The sequence below is a fragment of the Cryptomeria japonica genome, chromosome 8, assembly GCF_030272615.1.
Source record: "Cryptomeria japonica chromosome 8, Sugi_1.0, whole genome shotgun sequence".
Classification (NCBI taxonomy): Eukaryota; Viridiplantae; Streptophyta; class Pinopsida; order Cupressales; family Cupressaceae; genus Cryptomeria; species Cryptomeria japonica.
Window position 1 is genome coordinate 115,205,741 of NC_081412.1, and position 26,067 is coordinate 115,231,807.

The 26,067-nt window shown below is 36.3% G+C and overlaps 1 protein-coding gene across 2 annotated transcripts in view; it reads left to right on the forward strand.

Annotated features, from left to right (window-relative positions):
- The first annotated feature begins 9,311 nt into the window (after nucleotides 1-9,311).
- The window catches only part of LOC131031271 (uncharacterized), a 46,372-nt gene continuing 29,616 nt past the window's right edge, over nucleotides 9,312-26,067 (forward strand). The window contains exons 1-2 of one of the 2 annotated variants that reach the window (XM_059209860.1): nucleotides 9,314-10,121; nucleotides 10,218-10,415. In XM_059209860.1, the coding sequence (XP_059065843.1) occupies nucleotides 9,740-10,121; nucleotides 10,218-10,415 (580 nt within the window). In that variant the 5' untranslated portion in view covers nucleotides 9,314-9,739. Of the gene's footprint in view, nucleotides 10,416-26,067 lie in introns of both variants that reach the window. The other variant, XM_057962347.2, reaches the window with a different exon arrangement.

Genomic DNA, 26,067 nt, shown 5'->3' on the forward strand with positions numbered 1-26,067 from the left:
TACTCTTGCAAGGGACATTACAGTTTTGAAAAATAAAAATAAAAATAAAAATGTCTCAATTGTAGTTGAAGGTGCATTATCAGTGGAACTTGACACTTCCAACATTGTTTATATTGGGGGGAGTCCAATAATGTTTCTTTAAATGGAGAAAAATAGTATATTGATAGAAAATTTTCAAGGTTCAGAGTTCAACACGCGACTTGTTGTTACAATTGATCCTTATTGAAAAGGATCTATGAGATGTGGTAAGTGGAACAACAACAAGGCCGACTGATGCTGATAAAATTACAAAGTGGATTGCAAAGGATAGAAGGACAATAGCTTTGGTTGGTCTTATACTTTCAAATGCATACATCCACCACATTGACTTATCAAAGATCTCAAAGAAAGTGTGGGATAATTTGAATGCCTTTTTTGGATCAAAAGCATTAAGTGCAAATATGGGTCTAAATTAAAGATTGTTTGGGCTGAAAATGGTGAAGATTGACAACATTGTTCAACATATCTATAAGTTTCACTCCCTATTGAATCAATTAACTGAGATAGATGATAAAGTAGGCGATGATGATTGAAAGGCTATTTTGTTAAATAACATGGCTCCTAGTTATAGAAACATTGTTTTCACATAAAAAACAAACTAGATGCTATTGTGGAAGAAATAATCTCCACTTTGATTAATGAAGGAACTAAGAAAATTGAATCAACTATAGAGGAAACTGTAATGTATGGAAAAAATAAGCCTAACCATTTCTCCAAATCTAGTTCTTCTGCATCAAAGTAAAATTATTTCTTCAAGAATAGAATTTTTGTGCTACTATTGCAAGAGGAAGGGACACATTGTTATGAATTGCACTTAGTAGTCAAGGATCTCCTTGATGCAAAGCTAAATACAAATAAGACATTGACTATAGGTGATGATGAAGATTTCCTTCATAGGTGACTACTGAATATGCTCCACATGAAGACAATGGGGAGGAATATGTTCTCTAAAAAAATTCAACTAGAGGATGGATGAACAAGAGGTTGGAGGACATTCAGGACCTCTCATCAGTCACTAGTTGCAAGGTCGTGAATTGCATTAGTGACAAAACTATTTGTGCCAAAATGTCTAAATCCAATATTGGTTTCCAAGTGGCAACGATGATTGTCTCATATCATTTGTGATCAAAGTGGGAATGATCTATAGTGATGGTTGCATACATGACCAAGGACTTGGTTCTCAAAGATTGTATTTGTGATTGGATGTGTATGTCCCAAATCACTATTTTGTGTTTTTTGTGAATGGATGTGTTTGTCCCTATTCACAATCTATGGTGCATATGATTGGAAGTGTTTTTTCCTAGTCAAAACTATTGGGCAATTATGATTGGGAGTGTGTGTCCCCAATCATAATTGTTGTAAGCAAATGTGTGTGTTCTTGTTCATGACCTTGATGTTGGATAGATGTGTTTGTCCCTATCCCTAGTTCCATGGGTAGACGTGTTTGTCCCTATCCTTGGATGAAAGTATGCAAAACCTAGTGAGGTTAGTTCCACTATTGCTTGACATGACTAGATGTGTATGTCCCTACTCTTAACTTATCATGTTTGGTGAGCTACTGTGTGTGGTCATCAAGTATTGTGTTGTACTTTCACTCTATGTTCACACTAAGGGGGGTTGTTGAGAATTAGTGTTCACATAGGTGTTAGAAATTAAAGTCTATATGAGTATTTAAATTAGTACTATGAATAAGTGTCATAATATTAAGTTATAGAGAAACAACTTACTATTATTGTTAGTCACATTGTTTGAGTTGTTGAAACAACTCAATAATATTGAGGAGTCGTTTTAGGATGGTTCCTCTAATATAGGATCTGCAAATCCTATATATATGAAATGTATTTGATTGAGAAATAAAAGAAGCACAACATTGTCTTGCATAAAATTATTCTACTTCTATTTGACTTTATCCCATATTTTCTTTTAATAATTAGTTACATTCAAGTATTTCAATTTCAGATCTAGCCTTGCCCTCAAAAGGCAAGCTTTCTAATTCAATTCAAGCTCAATTTTTATTTCAATTAGGGTTAATTCCTAAATTGAGGTTTGACCTAGGCAAACCTCCATCAACAAACACAATTTCTCTTCTGTGTGCAGGTGACATGTTTAGGAGCCATAATTGCAGAATCAGGTAGAGCAGACAATGACAATTAGAATCAGACTTTGTAGGAGAAAAAAGTAGAGGCTGGGTTGCTCATCACAACTTGGTCTTAGGTGCCACGATCTTGGCTTCTGGAGTGGCTTTTGGACAATATTTTGATTCCAAAACAACTTCTTGTGTCTACACCTAACAGTTGGAGGACCAGGTCACCTCTAGCACCCTGGTCCCGCACTTCCATGCCAGATTTTTAGTCAAAGGTTTTGATATGTTTCCTATCCTCAAATCCAATTTTACAACTTTGCATGGCATCTAAAACATATTGTTATTACTATTTTAAGTCAATTTTCTACCATTCACTCTAGACCTAGCATTCAAATTACATCTTATCAATCACATCTTCAACTCAAACAAAAGGGAACCAAATCCAATTTGTATTCAACCCTCTTCCTAATAGATTTGAAGTTGGATCTATTGGGTTCATTTTCCTTCTAATGTAATGTGTGCGAAATAGGTCTTTTTCCTAGTTTACATAGCTAAATTTGTGCAACGGGCTATTTTCATCCATTACACACCTTAACATTTTTTCTTGCATTTGATGCACACCTGGATTTTGAAAAATTAATGGTGTAGTCATTAAGTCCTTCAATTTTTCTTAAACTTTGACCATTAATAATTTGGGTGAATATAATTGATGGCTATTGTGCATCATAATTTTAGCTATATGAAGGAATTGATAGGTGCCAAATTTAAGAGTTTTTTCCACGCATGGGGCTACCTAGAGACATGTTGTACACTTTTATTGATACGAGCATTCTATTTGTTGATGTAACTAGCATTTGGTGCATAATGATAACTAAGTCATTCTATGCACTTAAGACCATCATTTTTTCCATCACACATTGCACAAATGAAAGTAGGATCCATTATAAATATCATGATGTGAAGAGCTTCCATGATACAATGACAACTCACCATTTGCCAGCCACCTCATTAATACCTTTAAGATAGCAACCGAATTAGCATATTCATTTAAGTCCCTATTAAGTTATGATGCATCATGCATGTGTATAATGTCCCCTACCGAAACTAAGATTAATTCCCATGAGCATTACCTATTGAGATCATTCAACTTCGAGAGAGTCCACATGACAACGAAGTTCATGAAGACATGATGGAAAATTGTCTCATTCATAAGACTTCACAATTTTCCTATCAAGCATCCAAGTACAAAATGGAGAATAAGGTGTAGAAGTGAAGACAAGAATTCTTATAATCAAGGAATGAAGGCTTTAAAGGCATATAACATATTAAAGTTATGATCATTATACATGAAGATCTCTTATGGACCAATCGGGCATACTTCCATATCGTCTATCATACGAAGCAAAGATAATGAAAATAATGAGTAACATAGTTTGGAAATTGTTATCACTATGTGATGATACCATAGAAGATGGTGAAGAGATTTGATAAGAGTCAGCTAGCCGATCAACATTATCGCATATTAATAGAATCAAATTAGACGGAGAAAATATCAGGTTGACCAACTAAAAGCATATCATCGCCATCACATAAGAAGATCAGACAAGTGATCGAGTTAATCAAGTAAATCAATCATCACTCCATCGCCTTCTCATAAGATTATATCTGATAAGTGGAAGAGTTTAGTTTTTGAGTCGAATCATAGGAGATTGTTTAAAAGACCCTTAGAGGTGGCGATTCCTCTCATTGTACACCATAAAGACATGAAATTAAAGATTAATAAGTAGTTACAACGTCTACTATTCTCGTAGGGATCAAAAGATTATAATCAGACTTCATATCAAAAACTCAAGGAAATTATTATCATTCTCCATTTATCATTCATCTTGATAGTTCAATTATTAAATATGTTTCAATTCAGATAATATATATTAGTGTTCCTAAGAGGGAACATTACAATGTGAGAGTAGGGTCCACACTCAAAAAAGTGATATGAAGGAGTTGTGTGATACAATAGGAAAATTTCAAAATCATAGCACTACATGGTTTAGCATACACTATTGTTCAATTGAAGAAAAATGTTAATATATCACTAGCTCACCATTTTAATAAAATAATTCAAGTAAATTATGATATGAAAAAGTGAAACAATGTTGTTGGAGCTAATTTATAGCTTTGATACAATGTTAGATTCACTTAGGGACTCCAAATCCTAGGATTACATACAAAACTAAAATATCCTTTTACAAGAGAGAAAAATAAGACCACAAAACTACAATAATGGATGTCAAATAATATAGATCAAATGTGATCAATGAGTGTCCACATACATACAAGATGTACATATGAGACCTTGCTTATATAGACAAGGTTGTGAGGTAGGACTAACTTGGATGATGTCAAGTGTCTTAAACTTATGTCATGTGACAACTAGGGGATAAGATCACATGTCTACTAGAGACTTCTAGAAAGATTTCTATCTCATTAAGTAAATTTAATATGTTAATAGGACCTTACTAATAACTACTTAGATAATGTTTCTTGTTTACACTATAAAGGGGAACTAGATATGAAATACCCTTTTTCACGTGGACACCCCCTTTTAAGTGTAACTTAGGGAGAATGATGAACAATTTAAAATGAAGAGAAGTTGGGTCTCAACTACTAGACCATGTTAGGTACCCATATACAAATGTAATTTCTCACAAACAAAGAAAAGGAGGAAACTTAATGGGACAAAAATTCTCTCTAGAAGAGAGAAATTCTAAGAAATTGAAAGAAGCAAGGACTTAATATGACCCCAAGGACTAGTTCTATCACTAATATATAATAATTGATTCCCCATAAGAGGGAAAAAGGAGAGACTATGTAGCCCCTCGACAATGTGTAATCTCCTATAGTAACATAGATGCTCAAATACAAAAAATCTAATGCCTACAAATAACATTCCTTGCTTTGGTAAGAAAAAAAACTAAGTATTAATGTGAGAAATCTTCCTATTCCAAATAGGAACTACTAGGAAGAAAGATCAAGATGTATGAAGTCTCCAAATTTTGCTCAAGTGTTTCGATGTCAATGTTGAAAGTTGCCACTACCAAGTCAGGTGTTACAGGAAATCCAAAATTTAGTAGAGATGAATGAAGAATAGGATCCAAAGATTAATATATCTCCTTTAAAAATAAAGATGTCTCCTCTACATGTAGCTCAAAATTTTCTAATCCAATGCCAAATGGTGATAAATAGTGAGAAGATAAATTAGATACCATGCAAGAGTCAAGCATAATAACCATGAATATATGACGAGTTACATTGGGGGGACAACTTGACCAATGAGAATCTGATACTCATGTAGAAGGTGTCAACATGAATGATGATTGAGTCAAATAGGACTCATTAATATATATAAAAATTGTCATTGTAGAAGCATATGTATGCAAGGAAAGAACAAAAGGGTTTGAGTTTTCCCTCATAACATTTGAAGAAGAATCAACTCCATAAAAAAAAAGATGATTACAATCAGTAGTGTCTCCCAAATTCGAAATGTGAAACTCTAGAAACAACCTACAAAGTTTGTTAGGTATTCATTCCATGTAACCATATTTGGAATATTATGTATCCTACTACACAAAATCACAAGTAGCCATGAATGTGGCAACACGAGTATCATTAGAAGGAGCAATAGATGGAGGAGATGATATCTCAATGCATGTCATTGAAGTACATTGTTCATCCCCATATGACATGTTCAAACAAGATTTTTCAATGTGAACATTGAATGAATTTGTTGATGCTAGTTTAGAAAAAAATGGCAAAATAATGCCATTGGTATGCAATGTTGTCTCAATTCATGAATATCATAAAGAAGTTTCAAATCATGAAGTTCCTTCTACAAGTATTTATCTAAATTGTATGTCTTTTCTTCTCACAATAATCACATTTATTTTTCTATAGATTAAGTAACATGATTACATCCAGAAAAAAAACAAAAGATTACCCCTTAAAACTTATGCAGACATAAGACTCCCCAACAATCTATAATGTTGACACTTTATATTTAGTTCAATTACATGTTTAAATTGCAAAAAATAGCAACCTAGACTTGATCTTGGTGCATGCAAATGTCAAATAAGGCCACATAAATGAAGTACAAATTTTAGAAAAAATGAGATCAATATGATAAAACCATTGCAAGGTACATACCAAACTATACAATTTTTGAAATAAATTGCACCAAAAAATGTTATTGTAGGAGATTGAACAGTCTCAAAAGTTCTCGAAATGAGAATTGATTAGCAACACTCTCAAGAATCTACAATTAAAAAAAAAAAAATCAAAATCAATAACTATTTTCACTATTATGAAGATCATGAAATTCTACCCAAAATTGAAAAAAAAGTGCTCACAAATTAGAGGTCCTAAGGCCAAGTTATGAGTCCTCAAAATTTGATCGCAAAATAAAAATTGCTAATAGAAAGGGGATAGGTTGGGGTGAAGGGCTTGTTGATGTCACATTAACATCAACAAAATACTTGCTAGAATATTCCCTCTCTTTGCCAAAATATTCCCTACTTAAAACTTGTTCACTAGAATATACTCTTGTCAAAAAATTGTTGTTGAATTTTTTAATAGAATCTTAGTTTATGTAGCTAGAATATTCACTTGAATAGCCATCAAGTTTTCTTGTAGTTAATGTATTTTAGTGATAGAATATTCTTCTTGAGATTCCTTGTTTAGTGTGGGGTGGTTGGGGCCATGCTTGCCATGTGGTGCCCTACTAACATGATATACTTTATTGTGGGTATAGGGTACCTTGCATAGGTAGGGTATGACCTACAAAAAAATGCCATAGAGGTTTTTTTTAGATATTTAATTTGATTTTTAAGTTTTAAAAAATTAATAAAAATAGATTTTGTTTTAATTTTTATTTTTAAAATCATATCATATCAACTACACAACGCTAATGCAATAAATGATGTAATAGAATATTCCACACAAAAAAAATCATAGGGTTGAGGAGGCATAATTTTTTTTTGATGGAGCTTAGAGAAAAATGATTCGAATTTGATAATTTCACAATCAATCTAAGGTTTCTTGGTCCTTTCAGATGCAATGGCAAGATCATATTTGACTCAAAATGCTCCAAAATTGTAGCTACCTTTTGGATTTGGCAACCACTTCCCAATTTCAAACCCTTGTTGAATTGGCCTCACATGTCCAATTTAAACAAATCAAAAGGTAAAACTTTTTTTTTTGGATACCCTAAACTCAATGGTGAGCTTAAATTAGCACCAACAAGATCCAATATGAAATTGCAATACAAAGACACAAAGATGAGTCCCCCCAAAATTTGATATGTCTATTTATTAATTCTCTAGGTCATCATGTGATGTAAGAGAAGATAATACTCAATTTTTCAAGACCCACCAAGATTTGGAACCCAATAAAAGTTCATGCATAAATCACTTTCAAATATGAGAAAGAGATATGTACATTTGAAGCTTGGATACCACGTTAGAGTTAATCAAAGACTTAAGCTCTTAGGATCACCTACAAAACCAAAATATCTTTTTATAACATAGAAAAGCAAGAGCATAAACTTGCAATAATTGACACAAAATAATATAGATCAAATATGATCAATGAATGTGCAAATTCATACAAAGATGCACATATGAGAATATGCTTATATCAAGGTAAGGTTGAGAATTAGGACTAACTAGAATGATGACAAGTGTCTTATTTCTATTTCATATGACAACTAGGGGATAAGATCACACGTCTACTAGAGACTTATAGAAAGATTCCTAACTTATTAAATGAACTTAACCTATGAACATGTGTGAATATGACCTAACTAATAACTAGTTAGATAATGTGCCTTGTTCACACTACAAAGGGGAAAACTATATCTACGAAACAACCTTGTTCACACCAACAAATGTAATTAGAACTTGCCATGTGTTTGTTAGCACACACAATACTATCCAAATAAAAACCTACTTAGTAACGTTTGTCACTCATTGTGCAAAAAAAAGTGGGGACCACGCCCAAAAGTATCTTGTGAAGAAAGTGCATGATGCAATTAGATATTGCCATCCAACATAAATGACAAAACATGTTGTACCCACTTATTGACATGCACATATAAGCATTAGTAGACCAGTTAGAGGGTGCTAATTTGGTGTAGGGACATCACCATGTCATAGAAGTTGAAAAGTATGAATCCCAACTCAAAGAAACATGGCATCATGTTGCTATCTTGTACTCTTGGTATAATAAATTAGATGAAAAGAGTGATGTGAAGGACTCTCGTGATGCAATGAGAGTTTAACAAATGGAATACCATTGAGGTTCTAAAGTTAAATTGTGAACATGACCAAGAAACCTCAAGAAATAAAGAAGGTGTCAACAATTGCAAGTTAGTGAGAACAAGGGGTCGATAAAACAATAGTACATTGGGGGACTAATCTATAAAATTAAGTGAAACAACCTAGACAAAGGTCACCATTAAAAAAATAGACGACCAAAATAGTAAGGCACATAGAAGACCACAACACATAACAACTAGGGTTTTAGCAAAAGGATAAAAGGGAGAAAAACCTTATGAACCAAACCAACTAAAACCTTGAACATTTGCATAGCAAAAAGTTGGAACATTCCCACACACTGATTTTGATTTATGCTATTTGAATGTGTATAAGGATAAACAATGTTTACAAACACCTGTAGGGAATTTGTTGGATTGTGAAGGATAATTTCTCCTTTATTAGAGTCCCAATAAATTGATTGTATGATTCAATCCAAAATATTTTAAGACAATAAACAAGCTTTTAGTGATCTTAAGATGACATGCTCTAATGTAAATTCTACTAGATTTCTTTTATTTTCCATACTATCAAACTCTAAACGTGTTCAATAAAAATGCCCTAAATTCTTTTGAATTACTTCTAGATGAATGAATACTTGTTTTTTAATACAACCAAACACACAAATCAATAAAATGTATGTTGAATTAGCTCACAACAACTGAATAAATTTAAATTTTAAAATTTAAGATAATAAAATAAATTTACAAATTAAATATACAAAATTATAAACTAGATTTATGTAAAAAAATATTTTTAGACTTTGACACCCCCGACCAAATTAACCCCAACATAAAAAGGAATGGGTATGCAATTTGATGTTGAAAATAAAAATATAACGAAGAAACGAGGAAAAAGTTCTATAGCCTTCTTGATCCACGAAAACTCTCGTCGCCGAAGCTATGATCGTATATCAGCTATGGGATTACCAAGCATAGGAAGATCAGCACAGGTTATCAATGCTACTTGCAGCTGACTTTTGCCTTCTATTTTGAGTTTTTCGATGGGTTCTATTGTTTATCTAAGATTAATTGTTGTTACTGGAAGGGATATTATTGCTCCCGGGCAGGATTTATAAATTGATTCTTTTGGTCGAGATCTGATGTGTTTGTTTTGTAAGATTTGTGGGTAGTTACTCTCTTCCCTGGTTGTGATGGTTGGGACAATAATTAGTTCCCAATCAATAAAAACCAGAATGCAGTTAAATCGCTGAACCTAAAATCCACTCTTGCCAAAGCAGAAAAGAATTCCAATGACACGGAAGGGAATAAAAAATAAATCAATGGCTACCCAAAAGCTATTATTTTTTGTCGGGTTTCTGGTAATGGCTGCAATCTTCATTTACTCGTACTCCCAGCCAAAATTACAACTCTCTTTGCCCCAAAAAGGAAACCCAAATGCATCGCAGAGAACACTATTACATTCAAAGCCTAAAATTGGCAGAGACGTGTTAAGCAAGAATTTCAGATTGGTTATTAAAGTTCTTGCCTACAATAGGTTGGAATCGGTGTCTAGATGCTTAGAGTCCCTGGCCAAGGCTGATTATGATAAAGACAGTGTGAAGCTTCACATTTTCGTTGACCACTTTGGGATTGAAGAGCAGGGGAAAAGTGCTGTGCCAATTGATGTTGATAGTAAGCTCAGTAATGCTCACCAGATTTTACGGTATGTTGATGATTTTGATTGGGAACATGGTGAAAAAGAAATTCATTACAGAACCCATAATGCAGGACTGCAGGCTCAATGGTTGGAGGCTTGGTGGCCATCCTCGGATGACGAGTTTGCATTTATTGTGGAGGATGATATGGTCTTGTCTCCACTGTTCTACATATATTTGAGAGCTCTTATTGCAACTTATTATTATAATCCAGAGAACTATAGTCCCATGATTTATGGAGCCTCTCTTCAGCGACCTAGATTTGTTGGAGGTAAGTCTCTCATTAGTGGAGAAGTTGGATCGTAATCTATTCATATGAGTTGTATGCTTACTTGTATAATTCATGCATTGGAGCTGCTTGTACAATGTGGGATTGACTTATGTTCTCTAAGATCACTAGGATTACTTATGTTCTCTAAGATTAATAGGATAATTTTTACTTGCACCCAGAATTAGAAATGGCTACTTGGAAACTCGAGAAACCTGATTATCCGAAATGTGAGGGGAAGAAGTTTTGGATATTCCTCTGAAGAAAAACCATGAACAAAACCATGAAATGGAATACAGCGGGAAATGTTAAGAAGCAGCAATAGAAGCCTTAGCAGAAAAAAACAAAATCAAAATATGAAAGTCATAACTAGTTTCCCCGTACAAACTGCAGAAAACAACATTAGAAATCCCGTCTGAGTATCAGAAATGTTTTATGGTTACAGTTTCAGAGTTCCCATTAGCTTGAGATGAAGTTTTAATAAGTTTCCAAAATTGCTGAAGCATTGACAAGATGGCAAAATAAGTACTCGGTTTCCCAGAAATGTTTAATTGATTCCTGGGAATATTGCAATACAACAGGCTTATAAAAGCATGTAGATAAATTAGCTTTTAATAAATATTTTAACCGACAAGAGTTTTCTGATGAAAGATTTATCTTATGTTCTTCTAGTCATGTCATTTTTCGATAAGTAATGGTGGAAAAGTAAGGATCCCTTGCCCTCTGGAAAAAGACCATCTGAACCAATTTTAGTCCCGTAAAAATGTCTAAAACAGTTTAGAATTATATTAAATCTTCTGCTCATGCTTCATGAGGCTTAAAAGTGACACAGACCGGCATATAAATACTTCATCAAACTACTAAGGATTAGTTGCAGTATGAACTAAATTATTTTTAAGGTCCATCCATATACCCCAAGTCTGGCATGAGCAAGGAGGATGTATCTAACAATATGCCTATTTATTGCCATTGCTAATGCGTAAAATACTAAAATCTCTAAGGCTAATTAAGAAACCCCGTTAGATGCATTCCCAACAATAATTGCTGTCCATAAGCTTGCATCTTGCCAAGGCATTATGTCAAACAACACAAGTGCCGTTTGTAAACAGACACACTCAAGACATATATTTATCATGGCAGTTACAACCACATCTTGCAGAGATCAACATTCAGTTATATTTGAAGGACTTACAAGTCCTTTATTACATATTGAGAAATGGCACAAGCTGGGAAGATGCAAACAAAGGATGATAAATCTGGGTTAAGGCCTGCTGATTGCCTCTGCTTAAAAATTTCAAAGGCCTTATCTCTGAAGCCAATTTATGCTCTACAGCAGCAATTGCAGATCACTGGATCTTACTCATGTGAGGCGAATCCTAAATATATGCATATCCTCATCAAGAAAATCTTATTGTGCACATCATATAATCATTACATTCCATAAGACTACATATCTTTGTGACATTTTCCAAACAGTTAATGTGTCTACAATGCACTTCTACATTTAGGGTTTTAGCATATATCAACCAGGACAGTAAAGACTACAACACCTGATAGAAACTGCCTTGCTTGTAATTTTGATGGAGCTTCCTGTCTTGTTCCAAACCTCACATTTTGCTACTGGTTGGAAGATCCACATTTTTTTTGGGCCCTCATTCCCCTCCATGGCCTCCTTTCATCAGCATGAAAGCATAAATGCAGGGGAGTTGTCTCCCCTTTCCTGTTGGTGTTAGTTGAGCCAACCTCTCCCTTACCTGTGTTTTTTGATAGAGTGATTGATGTGGGTTGCAGAGCTACTATCCACATGTATAATCATGGTTTCTTAGAAGAAGCATAGATGGTCTTCAACTTGATGATTTGAAGGGATTTAGTCCAAATGTAATTATCTATAACAATGTATACTGCAAACAAGGGAAGTATGATTGCACATATCTAACTTATTGATACAATGGTTAGAATTGACTTTCAGCCAAATGTTTGCACCTATATGGTTTTCACAATGAGACTTTGCAAAGAAATGTTTACACATTATTGAACAGAACGTTAGAAGCTGACTTACTTTCCAACCACATGACGTTCTTTGTCCTGGTCAAGGTGCAGTGCCAAGAAGAGAATTTGTTCTAGCTGTTAATATTTTGCAGGCAAGAGTACGACATGGGTTTCACATAGATACTCAAGTTGCATTGAAGTTTAAAATAGATTTCATAAGGAAACTATGTTGGTAGAGACTGAACAGCTGCTTGCTGAAATTCCAATGAGGAATTTGTTTCAGCTGAAATTGCATGCAATGTACTTATTAATGTTGCTTACATGGAAGAAAAGGTTGAACTTGGATTCAGATTTATCAGCTAGATGATATAGCGAGAATGTAAACTGGATTTTCTCACCTACAATTTACTAATAATTGGACTTCGTAATGAGGGCAGGATGGAGGAAGCAGATGGATAAGCCTATGAAATTCAAGCTGAAGGTTTGCTTTGAAGTAAATTTACTTGTTAGTGTTAATTGATAGGCATTGTAGAGGATCTAATCTTGACACGATTCTTAAAGTTTCCGAGAGAATGATTGAGATTGGTTATATACCTAGTGCTCATGGTCCACTGATGAGAGACTCGTGAGATAAAGGAAATCTTTTGTAAGTACGTGTTGGATAGTTCATTTTCATGACCTAAAGAAATTCATGCTTAGAAGTGTCTTGGAATGCAGTACTCCTTGCAAGGATGTAATTGAACATTTGTAGAATGTGCAACTACAAGTAATAAATGCCTGTACATAGATTGAAAATTTTCTTAGTTGTAGAAATCTATTTCTGTGCAGCCTCGTGGATAAGATTCAATATTGTTTAAGAAGCATAAGAAAAATCTCTTGCAAAACATCTTTGCAAGTGATTGACATAATTGCCATTGCCAATAAATAAATGAAAAATCATTTGTTGATGTCAAAATTCCATCATTTCATCCAAAGCCTAAGGGGATTTGATGCTGAATTATCTAATGACCTTGCCATATCCATTATTGACTAAAATCACAAATTTTATCAAATATATTCTTAAAAGGATTATCAAGTGTTTTTGATTGTGGCTTTGCCATATCCATGCCGATATTCAGCATTGTTACTAACTTTAAACCTGAAACTAAAATAAGTGCTTCTTAGTCTATAGAAAAATGATTTCCATCACATTGAGGCAACCGTAATGCTGCACACTGGACTGATATGTCGACGATGTGATATTGCAAAACACTGATTTAATTCTCCATAGGAGCCATGGATTGAAAACAATGGCATCCCATTGTCAGATGTGCCATAATATAATCATAGTAATGTAAGGTGGGAAGAGAACTTTTAGGCAGACTTCAACTTAAGAGACTGATTTGTTCCAATCTCTAGCTTATACAAAATTCTATGATTCATTAACCTTAAATTCTTAAAGGCAAACAATAACAGTGAACCTCTCATGTGACATGAGGATCACACTGGATGACCTAAATTTAGTAAAAAGCATTAAACATTCTCTGTTAATTAGGTGATCCTGTTTAAAGCATCAGTCATTCTTCTGTAAGTTTGAGTTGTACTTCAGAATGTTTGTATGCAAAAGCAGATGTCTGAAATTTCTGGCAATTTCTAATAACAATGGCACTGTGGTGGTCAAATAGATTGTTTATCCAGTCAATCTATGTGCTCAGTTCAAACATGCAAAACATTTTGTTTAGTGGATTATAAACATCACATTCCAACTGCAAGTATGCCTCTAATTGTTGGTGGAGTAGAACATGTCTCTGAGTAGAAATGATGTAGTATTCAAGAGATGGTTGATGAATTCTTCATACTAGCGCTGCCCAAGCCTTTCTTAAGTGGCTCAATCAAACAGGTTTGGATTTAGTGGACTTGAGCTCTTGTGGATTGATACTTTAAATGCATTACCCATATCAATCTCTATTCATCCACAAGCTCACATCTCTCTCATGTAAGTGCCCCCAAAAATCAAAATAAGTGATGACTCAGCTCTCACTGCCATATGCAAAGATTAATCGTGCCACAAGACAAGAAGCGGCCAACTCAGAAAAACAAACTTACCTGCAGTGTCATGTCAAGCAAGCAGACAAAGACAGATCATATTGTATTGTACAAAATCTTTTGTGTGAAAGCAAGACTTTGGATTATAAGATGTTAGTGAAATGATTTTCTAAAAAAATGGCCTCCTCATAGTATAGATGGGCATCCATTTGGATGCGCGGGGTAGTGTCAATCCCATCTTAATTTTGCTCCAACACTCAACAGCTGTACACCACCCATTAACTGCTTTCAATGAATACAAGAGACGTTTTCAAAGTCTCTTCCTCAATCACTTATTAATGCTTTGCAGTGTACAGGAGGATATTCATTACTATTCTACTGTTTGTATTAATGTCCAAAAAATCCAAATAAGATTGCAAACATAAGCAAATCTGGCAGAAGGAATTTAAAAAAATGCTATTCTCTGCTTTTTGGACGGGAGTTCAGCATGGGGAAGATGATTTTCTCATCTACACCATTCAACAAGCACTCGAAACTCCCAGTCAGAGGTTGTACTTCATCTCAGCACTATTAGAAGTCTAAAGTCAGAAATTATCTAGGAGGATGAGGCATATTTCACTCTTTTTGTGACAATCATGTTAGGTCAGCATCACAAAAACTTTGTGTTCCATGCCTACAAATTTAAGAGGTTGTTTTAGTTTGATCTTCTTTCCCTAGGTACTGTTGTGACCTTTTCACACATCGCCCCATTGCTAACGGGGACCCCCTCTTTTCCGGCTTGCTGCGTTGTTAGGTTAGGGTTTTGGCTGCTTAGTGGGCAATTTTGTGTTTCCCGTGCCCGAGTCTCGGAGTTTGATCATGCCTAGTGCCGTCTAGAGTTTTTGAGGTTATAGGATCAAGTTGCAAACATTGACATTTTTATGATCCTAAAGTTTTGTCTAAGTGTTGACCTTTTGAGCGTTAACGTGTTTTTAAACACACGCATCAGTGATTTTAAAGTGCCAAGGTATTCCTAGACCTTTTGGAGTTGTTTTTTCGTTCCTAAGGTATTATTTAAGTTGATTTCGCACTTTATCCCGATAATTTCCTAGCGTTTTGCTCATCTTTTTGGAAAATTTGCCTTAGTCCAGTCTAATTTTGAAGTTTCTAAGTGATTTTGAGTGGTTAAAATGCCAAATTCCTAAGGGAAATCCATATTCCAAGGGTTAGAAGGTCAAATTCCATGCTAGAGGTGCTTTTCCCCTCATATTCCAGACTACCCACCCTTTTCCCCCACTCAAAATCCACACTACACATGGGTTTCCCCTGAAATCTATACTGGCTATGATTTTCCACCACTGTTTATCCATGCCTGGGTTGATTTTCCCCTAGAAGTGCTAAAATTTGGCTAAGTGTCAGGATTTTTCCAGACTGCCATCAATTTTCCACCTGGAGTGCGGACCATAGTTCGGACAACGTTGAGGATGATTCCATGCCTGGGTCGATTTTCCACCAGGATGTTTTATGACAAGTTAATGCGGATTTTTGTGCAGAGTCTCAGTCCAGACAGAAGTCGATTTTCCACTGAGAATAATTTGATGAGTTTTAAGTCCGGATTTTCATCCAGACTGAGGTCAATTTTCCACCAGGGAGTGTTTTTTGCGAATAAAGTGAATTTGGAGTGTGGATTCCTTGTCTAGACTGCCATCAATTTTCCCCTGGAGTGTTTTATGTGCATTTTGATGAAATTTGAGCATGGATTTTTATCCAAGCTATAAGGTCGATTTTCCCTTGTGGGGAAATTTTTGACATTTTAATGATTTTTAAAGGGATTTTTTAATCCCAACTAAAGTCGATTTTCCCTTGGAGGCTCAATTTGGACTTAAATTGAAATATTTAATAAGTGAGCCCCATTTTTTAATTGTTTTTAAATGACGATTAATGATTATTTAAAATTTTAAAAGCAAAAAATTAAATAACTTGCAATAAGCATTTGATATTTTAACCTTCTAGAAGCAAGTTAGTTTTTTACCAAACAAGTATATAAGCAAGTGTTTTATCCCACATTGCTTGTGTGGTGAAAGTGAGAGGTAAAAGCAAGTATAAGAGAGGAGTTTCTAGCAATATTTTATTATTAAACTTGCCAGGTGTCTCCATGAAAGGCGATTTTTCTTCCTTATTGGCGAATTTTGGCAAAGCGCTGAAGTGAAGTGTTGGGTTGAGGATTCTTTCCTCCATTTTTTCCAACTTGGCTATTCATTCCCTTGCTGCCATTAAAGACCATTTCCAGATTTAGTGATTTTTGCAAGTTTGGGGATTTTTCCAAACTAGGCGATTTTTGGTGAAAGGTAGCGATTTTTGTGTTTGGAAAGTTTGGCGATATTTTCCTCCATTGTTGCTTGCTGTTCCAACCTCCATTGTTGTAGATCCGAGCTGCCATTAAAGACATTTTCAGAATTTTAGGAATGGCGCCATAGCTGGGAAAATTTCGATTTTTATTTTGAGAGCTTTGTGCCATTGTTTGGGGTGATTTTCTTCATGCTTGGTGGCTGCTATCATTCCCAGCTCACTGATTTGTTTCAGATCTGAGGTTTGCTTCAGATTTGACCTCCATTGTTGGCTGCACATTAATTTTCAAACTCCAATTTTCATTGCCCAGCCAATTCCAACTTAGGTGATTTGCATTTGGAGGTGTTTTGTGGAGTTTTTAGTGCATTTTCAGACCATTTTATCGTTGTTGCAGGTCTGAAAACTCCATTATAGGCAGCTATTTTTAAAAATTTTCATTTCCAGCCACCTGACCACTTTAGCGATTTTGCTTGGAGCTGATTCCTTAGCTATTTTCCATCATTTTCAGGGATTTTTAACTACTTTGCAAGGTGCTGGTAAGTCTGAAGTAATTAATTTTTCAGACTTGTTTTCAGAAATTTATTTTTTACCAGCCACACTTACATTCTTGAATATGATTAATTCCATCATCAAAACTGATTTTTTTATCAAGTTGTGCACATTTTTGAAAGATTACAACATGTTTTAAAAGTCTGATTTTTCAGGTTGTCTTCAGATTTGTTTACCTCCATTGTTGACTGCGGAAGGTGTTCTCAGACATACCTTTGTGTGAAAACACAACCTTTCACACCTTTCCTTAGTCATCGTTGATCCGATATACTCCTTTGCATTTTAGCTTGCATATTTTCTAAGCATAAGGAGGTATTAGTGAATTTTATAGAGGGTTTCCATACCTTAGCGTTGTCACACTTTGAATCTAATTGTTAAAATTTACCAAGTGTATGGATTATTCTCTCGACTTTATGCTCTAATTAGCTAAAATCTTTAGAAAGTCAGGAATTTTATCAAGAGCATTATTTATTTTCCTAAGTCTAACTTCAAGCTTCGTACACGTGCGATGTTGAAGTCTGGATATAAGGAAAGGAAAGAACTATTGAAGATGCTGGAGACTGAATTCTATTTAGAGCTTAAGATTTCATCCAGATGGAAGGAGATCACAGATACAAACATGCATTTCCTAGACTTCGACTAGATGCAACAGCGGATGTTCGGAGTCGGAGATCAAGTTCCTTCCCCAGCATATGCGAACATTATGAAGAGTGGTATTTTTCATGCCGCTAGATTTCCACAGTCCATACAGTGCAGTGAGCTTATCCTGGAGTGTGCACGATGTTACGATTCGCTCACGCGAATGATCAAGACTCCTAAGGGCATTGTCATTGCCTACATTGTTGAGGATGCTATTGTAGAGGTGTTTGAGATTCCACGCGGAACAGACATGAAGGATTTGACCAAGGATGAATATGAAGAAAGATACACGAAGAAGATGGGTGTATGCAAGAATCTGATAAACAAAGAGTGGATGATTGAGCCTAGGTCTCATCATTCCAAGGCTCCCAAGACATTCATGTTCGTAGACTTCAAGGAGGAGTATAGCGACTTAATATTCCTACTCAACAGAGTGATGGGGATGCCACATGGAGCAATATTCGATGGATAGATGTTCTACTTCATCCAGGATTGTCTTAGAGGAACATTAGTAAATTGGTCAAAGATTATAAGTGACAATTTGGACTTTCAGCTGAGGAATGTAGAGCGGTCGAAGTCATTCGCCATGACTTCTTACCTAGTATACCTGCTTGCACGGTTTGTTTCATACAGAGGATTAATATGCAAAGGTGAAGTCGGGAATGGGCAAGGGCAATTCAGGAGTCATGAATGCTACCCCCAACTGAGCATGTATAGAGTTGAAGACTATAAGAGAGTGAATGATGCATTCACTATGTACATCACATGGATGCTGCAAGGCGGAATCCACGGAAGATTGCCCAAGGAGGCAACAGAGTTAATAGAAAAATATGGATCGTGGTATATTCAGTTTCCCACTTTCACGTACCGTAGGATTCATGGGTTTCAATCTGAACCCTATAGACTTCCTAGGTATCTGACTGACAAAATGATCTTGTTGGAAGTGGTGAGACAACTTCTAGAGTTCGATGTCATTCAGAGCGAGAAGCACAGGACAAACATGACATTCCCTATTTTAGTTGGGAAGACATTAGAGGTTTGCCAGTCTGCCATAGCCGCCAGCACTGCAAGTGAGGAGCTTGCATTCTATCGATTTGCTACATACAAGAAAAGAGAAAGATTTGATCCAGACAATAAAGTTGGAAGGATCAGGGGAGAGAAGTTCATCCACAAAGTTGACATAGAGGATTATTAGGCTAACCTGATGGATGAGCAAGCAATGAAGAGAAGAATGTGGTCTAGAATGTTAGTGGATTTTATGAGGAAGTGTGGACTTTTCCTCATTCCTGATCAAGTGTTAGGTAACAGAGATCATATGCATCCACAGTATGAGAGTGAAATGAAGAAGGCAATCCTATTGCCAAATTGGTCAGAGTCAGAGGAGATTGACCTGAATGTATTGATGAGAGAGGTCTTGAATTTCTCCCGTGCATGGGTAGATATACAGATGAATAAGTTAGTTGATATGGGTGTTCCCTTCACTTATGAAAGGATGAAGCCGAAAGAGTCTACTTCCGAGGATGATAAGAGGACTATCAGTGATGTCAAGATTCATGTAAACGAAGAGAGTCAAGCTCCCAAGAGAAGGAAGAACATGCCAAGAGAAGTCAAGGGCAGAGGGAAGAAGATTGAGGAGGTGAAGAAGAAATAGAAGGCTATCATTCCTCCACCTATCATTCCTTCACCCCCTCTCTGTGTCTCATCGATCGAAGTGATTGAAGTAACAGAGCAGAACAAGGAGACTCAGCAGTGTTCCAACAAAGTCATACTACCAGGAAATACTCAGGAATTTCATGCCACAACGACATCTGCACCTCCTAATGATAATGATGATCAACCTAGATCCCCTACTGTCCTTTTGGAAGTTAGTTTGGGAAATGAGGTATATGATTGGACCAGGAATAATCCTGATGATGATGATGATGTTATCTCGGCATTGAGAGGACTTGATCGAGAAATATGTCTTGATGATGGCATGAAGATGGCCGCTATTCTTGAATGGCTGACGAGAAGTATGGAGAAAAGTAAGAAAATGATAGAGGTACAACCTATTGATGACATTGATGACTACCTGTTGTGACGTTTTCACACATTGCCCCATTGCAAATGGGGACCCTTGCTTTTTTGCTTTTTAGGGTTTGTTTTTAGGTTTTTTAGGGTTTTGTCAGTTGGCCTTTGCATTTTGAGTGTCGCCAAGGGGATCACCTAGATAGCAAGTTTGGCTTGAGTGATGTCCTGATCTTGAAATTTGGCTAAGTCTGAAGGGGATCACCTAGATAGCAAGTTTGGCTTGAGTGATGTCCTGATCTTGAAATTTGGCTAAGTCTGAGAGTCCTGATCCTGAGATTTGGCTAAGTCTGGAATGCCCTGATCCTGAAATTTGACTAAGTCTGGAAACTGAAAAACCTCAAAAAACTAGATTTCGCAATATAACTCCTGGAGGTCTGAAACCACTCTCAAACATCCGGAAAGTATATATGGAATATAACTTAAAGTATAAGTGACATTTCCTTTACTTAAATGTTATATTCCATAAAAATTATCCTGATAGAGAGTTCAAAAAGTCAAATTTCGCTCCTGTCCTTCACTGAGGATCCAGAGCGCATTTCGGTCCTGTCCCTCTCCAAGGGACCAAGGCGAAGCGCTCCTGTCCCTCACCAAGGGTCCAGGGCGAAAAAGCTTATTGGAGTCATTCCTGACCTTGTTTGGCTAAATTGAGACATCAAAGGCATGGCGGAGGACGAAATGAACGTGATAGAGCATCCAGACTTGATCAAAGACGATGAAATGATGGAGTTTTTGTCTAGAAAGGTAAAAGCGCTCCTGTCCCTCATTGAATGACCAGAGCGATTTTCTTTATGTGCACAATTTTAGACCTTTTTTGGACATTAACTCTTATTCATAGCGTGAAGTAAGATGAAATCTTCCCTAGCAAAGGAATTTCGAGATGAAAAGTGAGACAATTTGGCTTAGAGGGCAAAAAGTGCTCTTGTCCCTCACCGAAGGACCGGAGCTTGATTTTCAAATTTGCACTGTTTTTGTAGGATCAAGACACTTTTACGATTTGAAGAGGTCAAGGGAAGCATGTTTTGTCCATTGAATATAATTTAAATGGTCTACAAAGGAGGAAATCAACCCAAATGACAAAAAGTGCTCCTGTCCTTCACTGAAGGACCATGGCGTTTTTTCAAGTTTCTCTTCTTTGTTTGAGATTTTATGGCAAAACTTGACTTGGATGGGAAGGACGAATGATGTTTTATGCCTTAGATGCGATTGAGGGTTTAAAAGACAAGGAAATATACCATGAAGTAAAAAAGTGCTCCTGTCCCTCTCCAAGGGTCCAGAGCGATTTTCCAAAAAGTGTAAATTTCTTGCAAAGCCAAGGCAAGTTTGTGATTGAAATGAATGGAAGAAGACATGATTAGCCCGTTGAAGATAATTTGGAAAGCTAGCAAAGGACAGATAAGCTTGAAATTGCAAAAGTGCTCCTGTCCCTCTCCAAGGGACCAGGGCGAAAAACATGTTATCTAGCTCTCCTCTCCAATTTTGGACAAATCTAGGCCAAAGCACAAGTTTGAAATGATGTTTAAAATGCTTTGAGGTGGAATTGAGATGCAAGAGTTGCAAATTTTGACGACAATTGGCAAAAGTGCTCCTGTCCCTCTCCAAGGGACCAGGGCGAAATTTCCAAATATGCCCATTTACCTTACATTTTGAAATGCTATTTTTGTTTCCAGGACTCAAGAAGGAGTGGGAAATGATGTTCTACGCCTTGAGGGTAATTTGAAGATTAATGCAATCATGAATTTGTGCAATGGACTAAAAGTGCTCCTGTCCCTCACTGAAGGACCAGGGCGATTTTTATGAAATTAACAATTTCCCTCCGAGATTATGCTAAGGCAAGGTTGTGCAAGATGGAAAAGGTCTTCTAAAGCGTGGTGAACAAAGATTTGACTTCAAAATTTGAGAATCCCAGCCTAAAAATGAAAAAGTGCTCCTGTCCCTCACTGGAGGACTAGGGCGAAAATCTTGGGAACACTCATTTTGCCTTGCAAAAAACAAGTTAAGTATGCATGGAACAAGTGAAAGAGATCATTGCTTACTCCACAACGAGAATCAACAAATGAAAGATGAAGGATTGAGGACAAAAGTGAAAAAGTGCTCCTGTCCCTCACCCAGGGTCCAGGGTGAAAATGTCCTAAGGCACGTTCCTTCTAAAGATCAAGTGAATTAAACTCAAGACTCCAATCAAAAATGCCATTTTAAATGCCTAGATGAAGTTTTGAACGTGAAAATGAGGAATGCAAGGCCTAGAAAGTGAAAAGCGCTCCTGTCCCTCTCCAAGGGACCAGAGCGAAGTTAATGGCATTCATTATTTTTACCATATTTGGGCATTAATATCCGCCAAATCGCGTTAGATGCCAAATTGCTAACTTTGGAATATTTGAAAAAATTAATTAAATTGGCATTTAATAAATTAATTTTGGGCCTCAAAAAAATCGAATTTCTATTATAAAGGCATTTAAAAATTAATTTTTGTGAATTAAAAAATTAAATGTGGAGCGCACAAGGCATTATTTGCCTTTATTTGACAAGTCGGCCTACTCCTTTTGGGTTTTTATTTATTGTTTCACCTTTTATTTGCTAGGTCGGCCTCATGGGTAAGTGGAAGGTGAGCGCTCTATATGTTGGAGGTGTTGTTTCACAATTCAAATCATTCAATCATCCTTTCAAGTGCGAAATTGGAGAGCAATTTGAGGAGCGAAATCCAGAGGAGTGGAGCGAATTTCTACTAAGTGTGGAGAAGCTAGTGGAGGGCGAAATTCATCTTGAAGGCTATTGGAGAGGCGTATTTCTTGCTAGTTTGGAGGATAATTTCTAGATTTTTTGAAGACATTTGAAGGCAAATTTCCAGATCTTGAAGAAGCTAGTGGAAGGTGGAGTTCTTTTCCAAGCTAAAGGAGGTGCATTTTATCCAAGGGAGGCTATGATCTACACTTTGCCTAGCGAAATTCATCTATTTTTGCATCATTTCTTAGAGTTTAATACTCAAAGGAAGGTATGAAGAATTACTTTTTTGAAGTTCTTATTCAAGACTTATTGTGATCCCATTGCAATTTTGTAAAGTCTAAGTCTTGAAGATCCAAATTCCATTCATTATTAATTTGAAAATGTGTAATTCTGGATTTATCATGACTTTTTTTCAAATTAATATCTTAAGTTTTACCTTTGAAAGGTCTTAAATTTCATGCTTTGAGGTTTGATGCTCAAAAGACTAACTTTAATATTTTGTGTAGGCATCAAATGGAGATCTCGGAGTTGGAAAATCAAGCCAAATCAAGGATGGTCTCCTCCAAGAAGATCAAGCAAGGATAAGGGCGACCTCCTCTAGTCTAACATCGACAAGGATGGCTTTCTTCGATCAAACATCAACAAGGGCGACCTCTTCCAATCCAACATTACAAGGCGAGGTACATCATCATCCTGCAAATCAAGGACACAAGAAGTCAGAGCAAAGGGTTCGTTGAAGAAGCAGATAGTTCTAGATGAATTAATTAAAGCTAGCTTCTCAACAACATCAAGTTGAATATCTACCAAGTTACAAGTGTCAGACAAGGTGGCATCCTAGTCATCACTTCTCCAATCAGTGTGGTCCACCTCAGCACGTCTAGATTCAATGTACCTAACTCATGGAAGGTGGCACAAACTTCAATGTACCTACCCCAGCTATCCATTGGTTGAATTTTCCAGAGAAGACATGTGTCCAAGCAATACAATTATTTCATTGGTCGAGCATTAAATGTTATGTAATGGTTGTAACAAACCCTAATTAGGGTTTTCATTATTGAATCTTGGCCATTGATCTCAAATTGATCTAAGCCATCGAATTGTATTGAGGGCACTATATAAGCCCTGACATTTCATTTGTAAAGAGAAAGATATAAAGCAATAGAATAAAGTTAGTGAATAGAGAGAAGTTAGAAGGTGATTAGTAGTTGATAGAATAGCAATTAGAGTAGAGTAGAAAGAGAAGGCAAAGATTGTTGCCAAGATGTTGTTGTAAGAGACTTGTAACTTCATTGAAGAAATGGTGAAATTTATGGGTCGATTCAACAATTTGCATGGTCTTTATACTTCTCATATTTGATTTCGTGTTATTAGATGAGTGGAAGAAATGTGCTTGATTGATGGTGAAATTCGTGTATCCATACTACTAGCAGTTTGTTGATTGCAGACTTGCCTTGTGTAGTCAACTGGAATCATTTAGCTTAAGCTTAACTTCAATTGTCGCTTCTTCATTGATATGCATCAACCTGATGGTGTCTATGCCTGCAGTGATGATTTGAACATCATAAAGCTTTCCTTTGAAGATCGCACTAACCTTGTGGAGATGGTCTTGTGATGTCAAAACAAGACTTAGTTAGAATTCCATCAAAGATCATTCATTGCTCTTACATTCTTAGTGTTAGGATTAGATCCTTTCCTCGCCCTCATCTTTTTTCCTTTTTTCAAGTCAAAGCTAGTAGAATCCTGTGTTCCAGCAAATATTCAAAGCAAATCAGAAGTTTAGTCATCAAGTGTAAGTCCCCTTGTGATTCTAGCAAATCACATCATACCACAAAGAGCTTATCCACACGTAGAGATCCTACAATGAAGAACCTTGAAGTCATCCTGATTGATCCTTTTCGCGATATCTTTAGCACATAGAGACTTTACTCAAGAGAGGATAAGGTACCCTTGGGTATTTTATTCTGTGTTTGATAGTGTACAAAATACACGTCAACACTACCTAGCTAGGAGTCCTAAGGAGAAAGAACCCAAGAGAGCGGAGATTTTGTCGCACATAGCTAGAGATGAGACATGAATGCGGGTTGCACAGATTGTTGTTCCTATTGCAGGCGTGACAACGAACATTGCTACTCCTATGGATTTCCAGATCACTTCAGTTGCCCTTGGTCGTACATCCAGAAAGCGAGAATTTCAGGAGGTTGGTGAAAAATCTTAAGGCAATCGATTCAAGGTTAGACAGAGAGATTGCGGAGAAAGAAAGGTACAGAGAAGAGAATATCAGACTTAGAGAGTATATTGCAGGGATAAGGTGTGAAAATCCCACCCTTATTTTCCCTATTGCAGTTGACCATGGAATACATTCACTATGAGGCAGCAAGAGGTACACTCTCGGAGGTGGAAAAGTGGATTGAGAATACAAGAAAGCAGGAAGATGATTTCCTTACTCAATTTGTCCATGCATATGATAGGACAACAAGGCTCGCATTCAGAATCCAGTATTTGGAGGGAGTTTGGGAAGAATTCCGGCCTATTCAAGACAAGACTATTCCACGCCTCCAGGCTTTGAAGAAGGTTCCTAATTTCACCTTGGTCAGCGAGAACATTGTGCACAGTGGAGACAGATACGATTTCCATGGCTGGTATTGTTCATTAGCCATGAAGAAATCAACTTATGAGAACGCCTAGTCGAGTTGTATGGAGATGGAAGGATTAATTTAGGACATTCAGATGAAGATCCTTGCCTCAATTGAGGAATTATTGGGTGTTGATGTTAGTGATGCTAGTGGTTTATACTTAGCCGAATCAAGAGACAAGATGAAATTTATGTATTTTTGCCAGTTGGACTCTTTGAAGAAGAGTCAGATAGATGACTTGGTCTCTTTGTTGATTCATGTTCATAGTTCGCAGAAGCTCATGCCAGAATGGGAGAACACTTTGGATGCTTGCTCGGATTCACTGGATGTGATTGATTTACAACAGGATACCTTGCCTAGCATTTCCATGGAGGAGTTAGATTCAGTATTGGCTAGATTCTTGGAGTATGCTAGGAGAGAGAGATGCAGGGAGGAATCTTCTAGAAGATTCCCTATTTGATGATTAGGTATCTTTTCATTGGGCCATATGTTGGTGGCACCATTTTTGATGTAAACCCTAATTAGGGCAATTCTAGGGTTTTGTTGGCATGATCTCGACCGTTGATCTTGGATCAATCTTGGCCATTCATTTTGTAAGAGACTCTATATATGCCTCCTTGTCTCTCATTTGTAAGAGAGAGTTTTTGTAGAATTGTTGGTATATGCTGCAGCTATTTGAATCATAATCATTGTTCAATTGT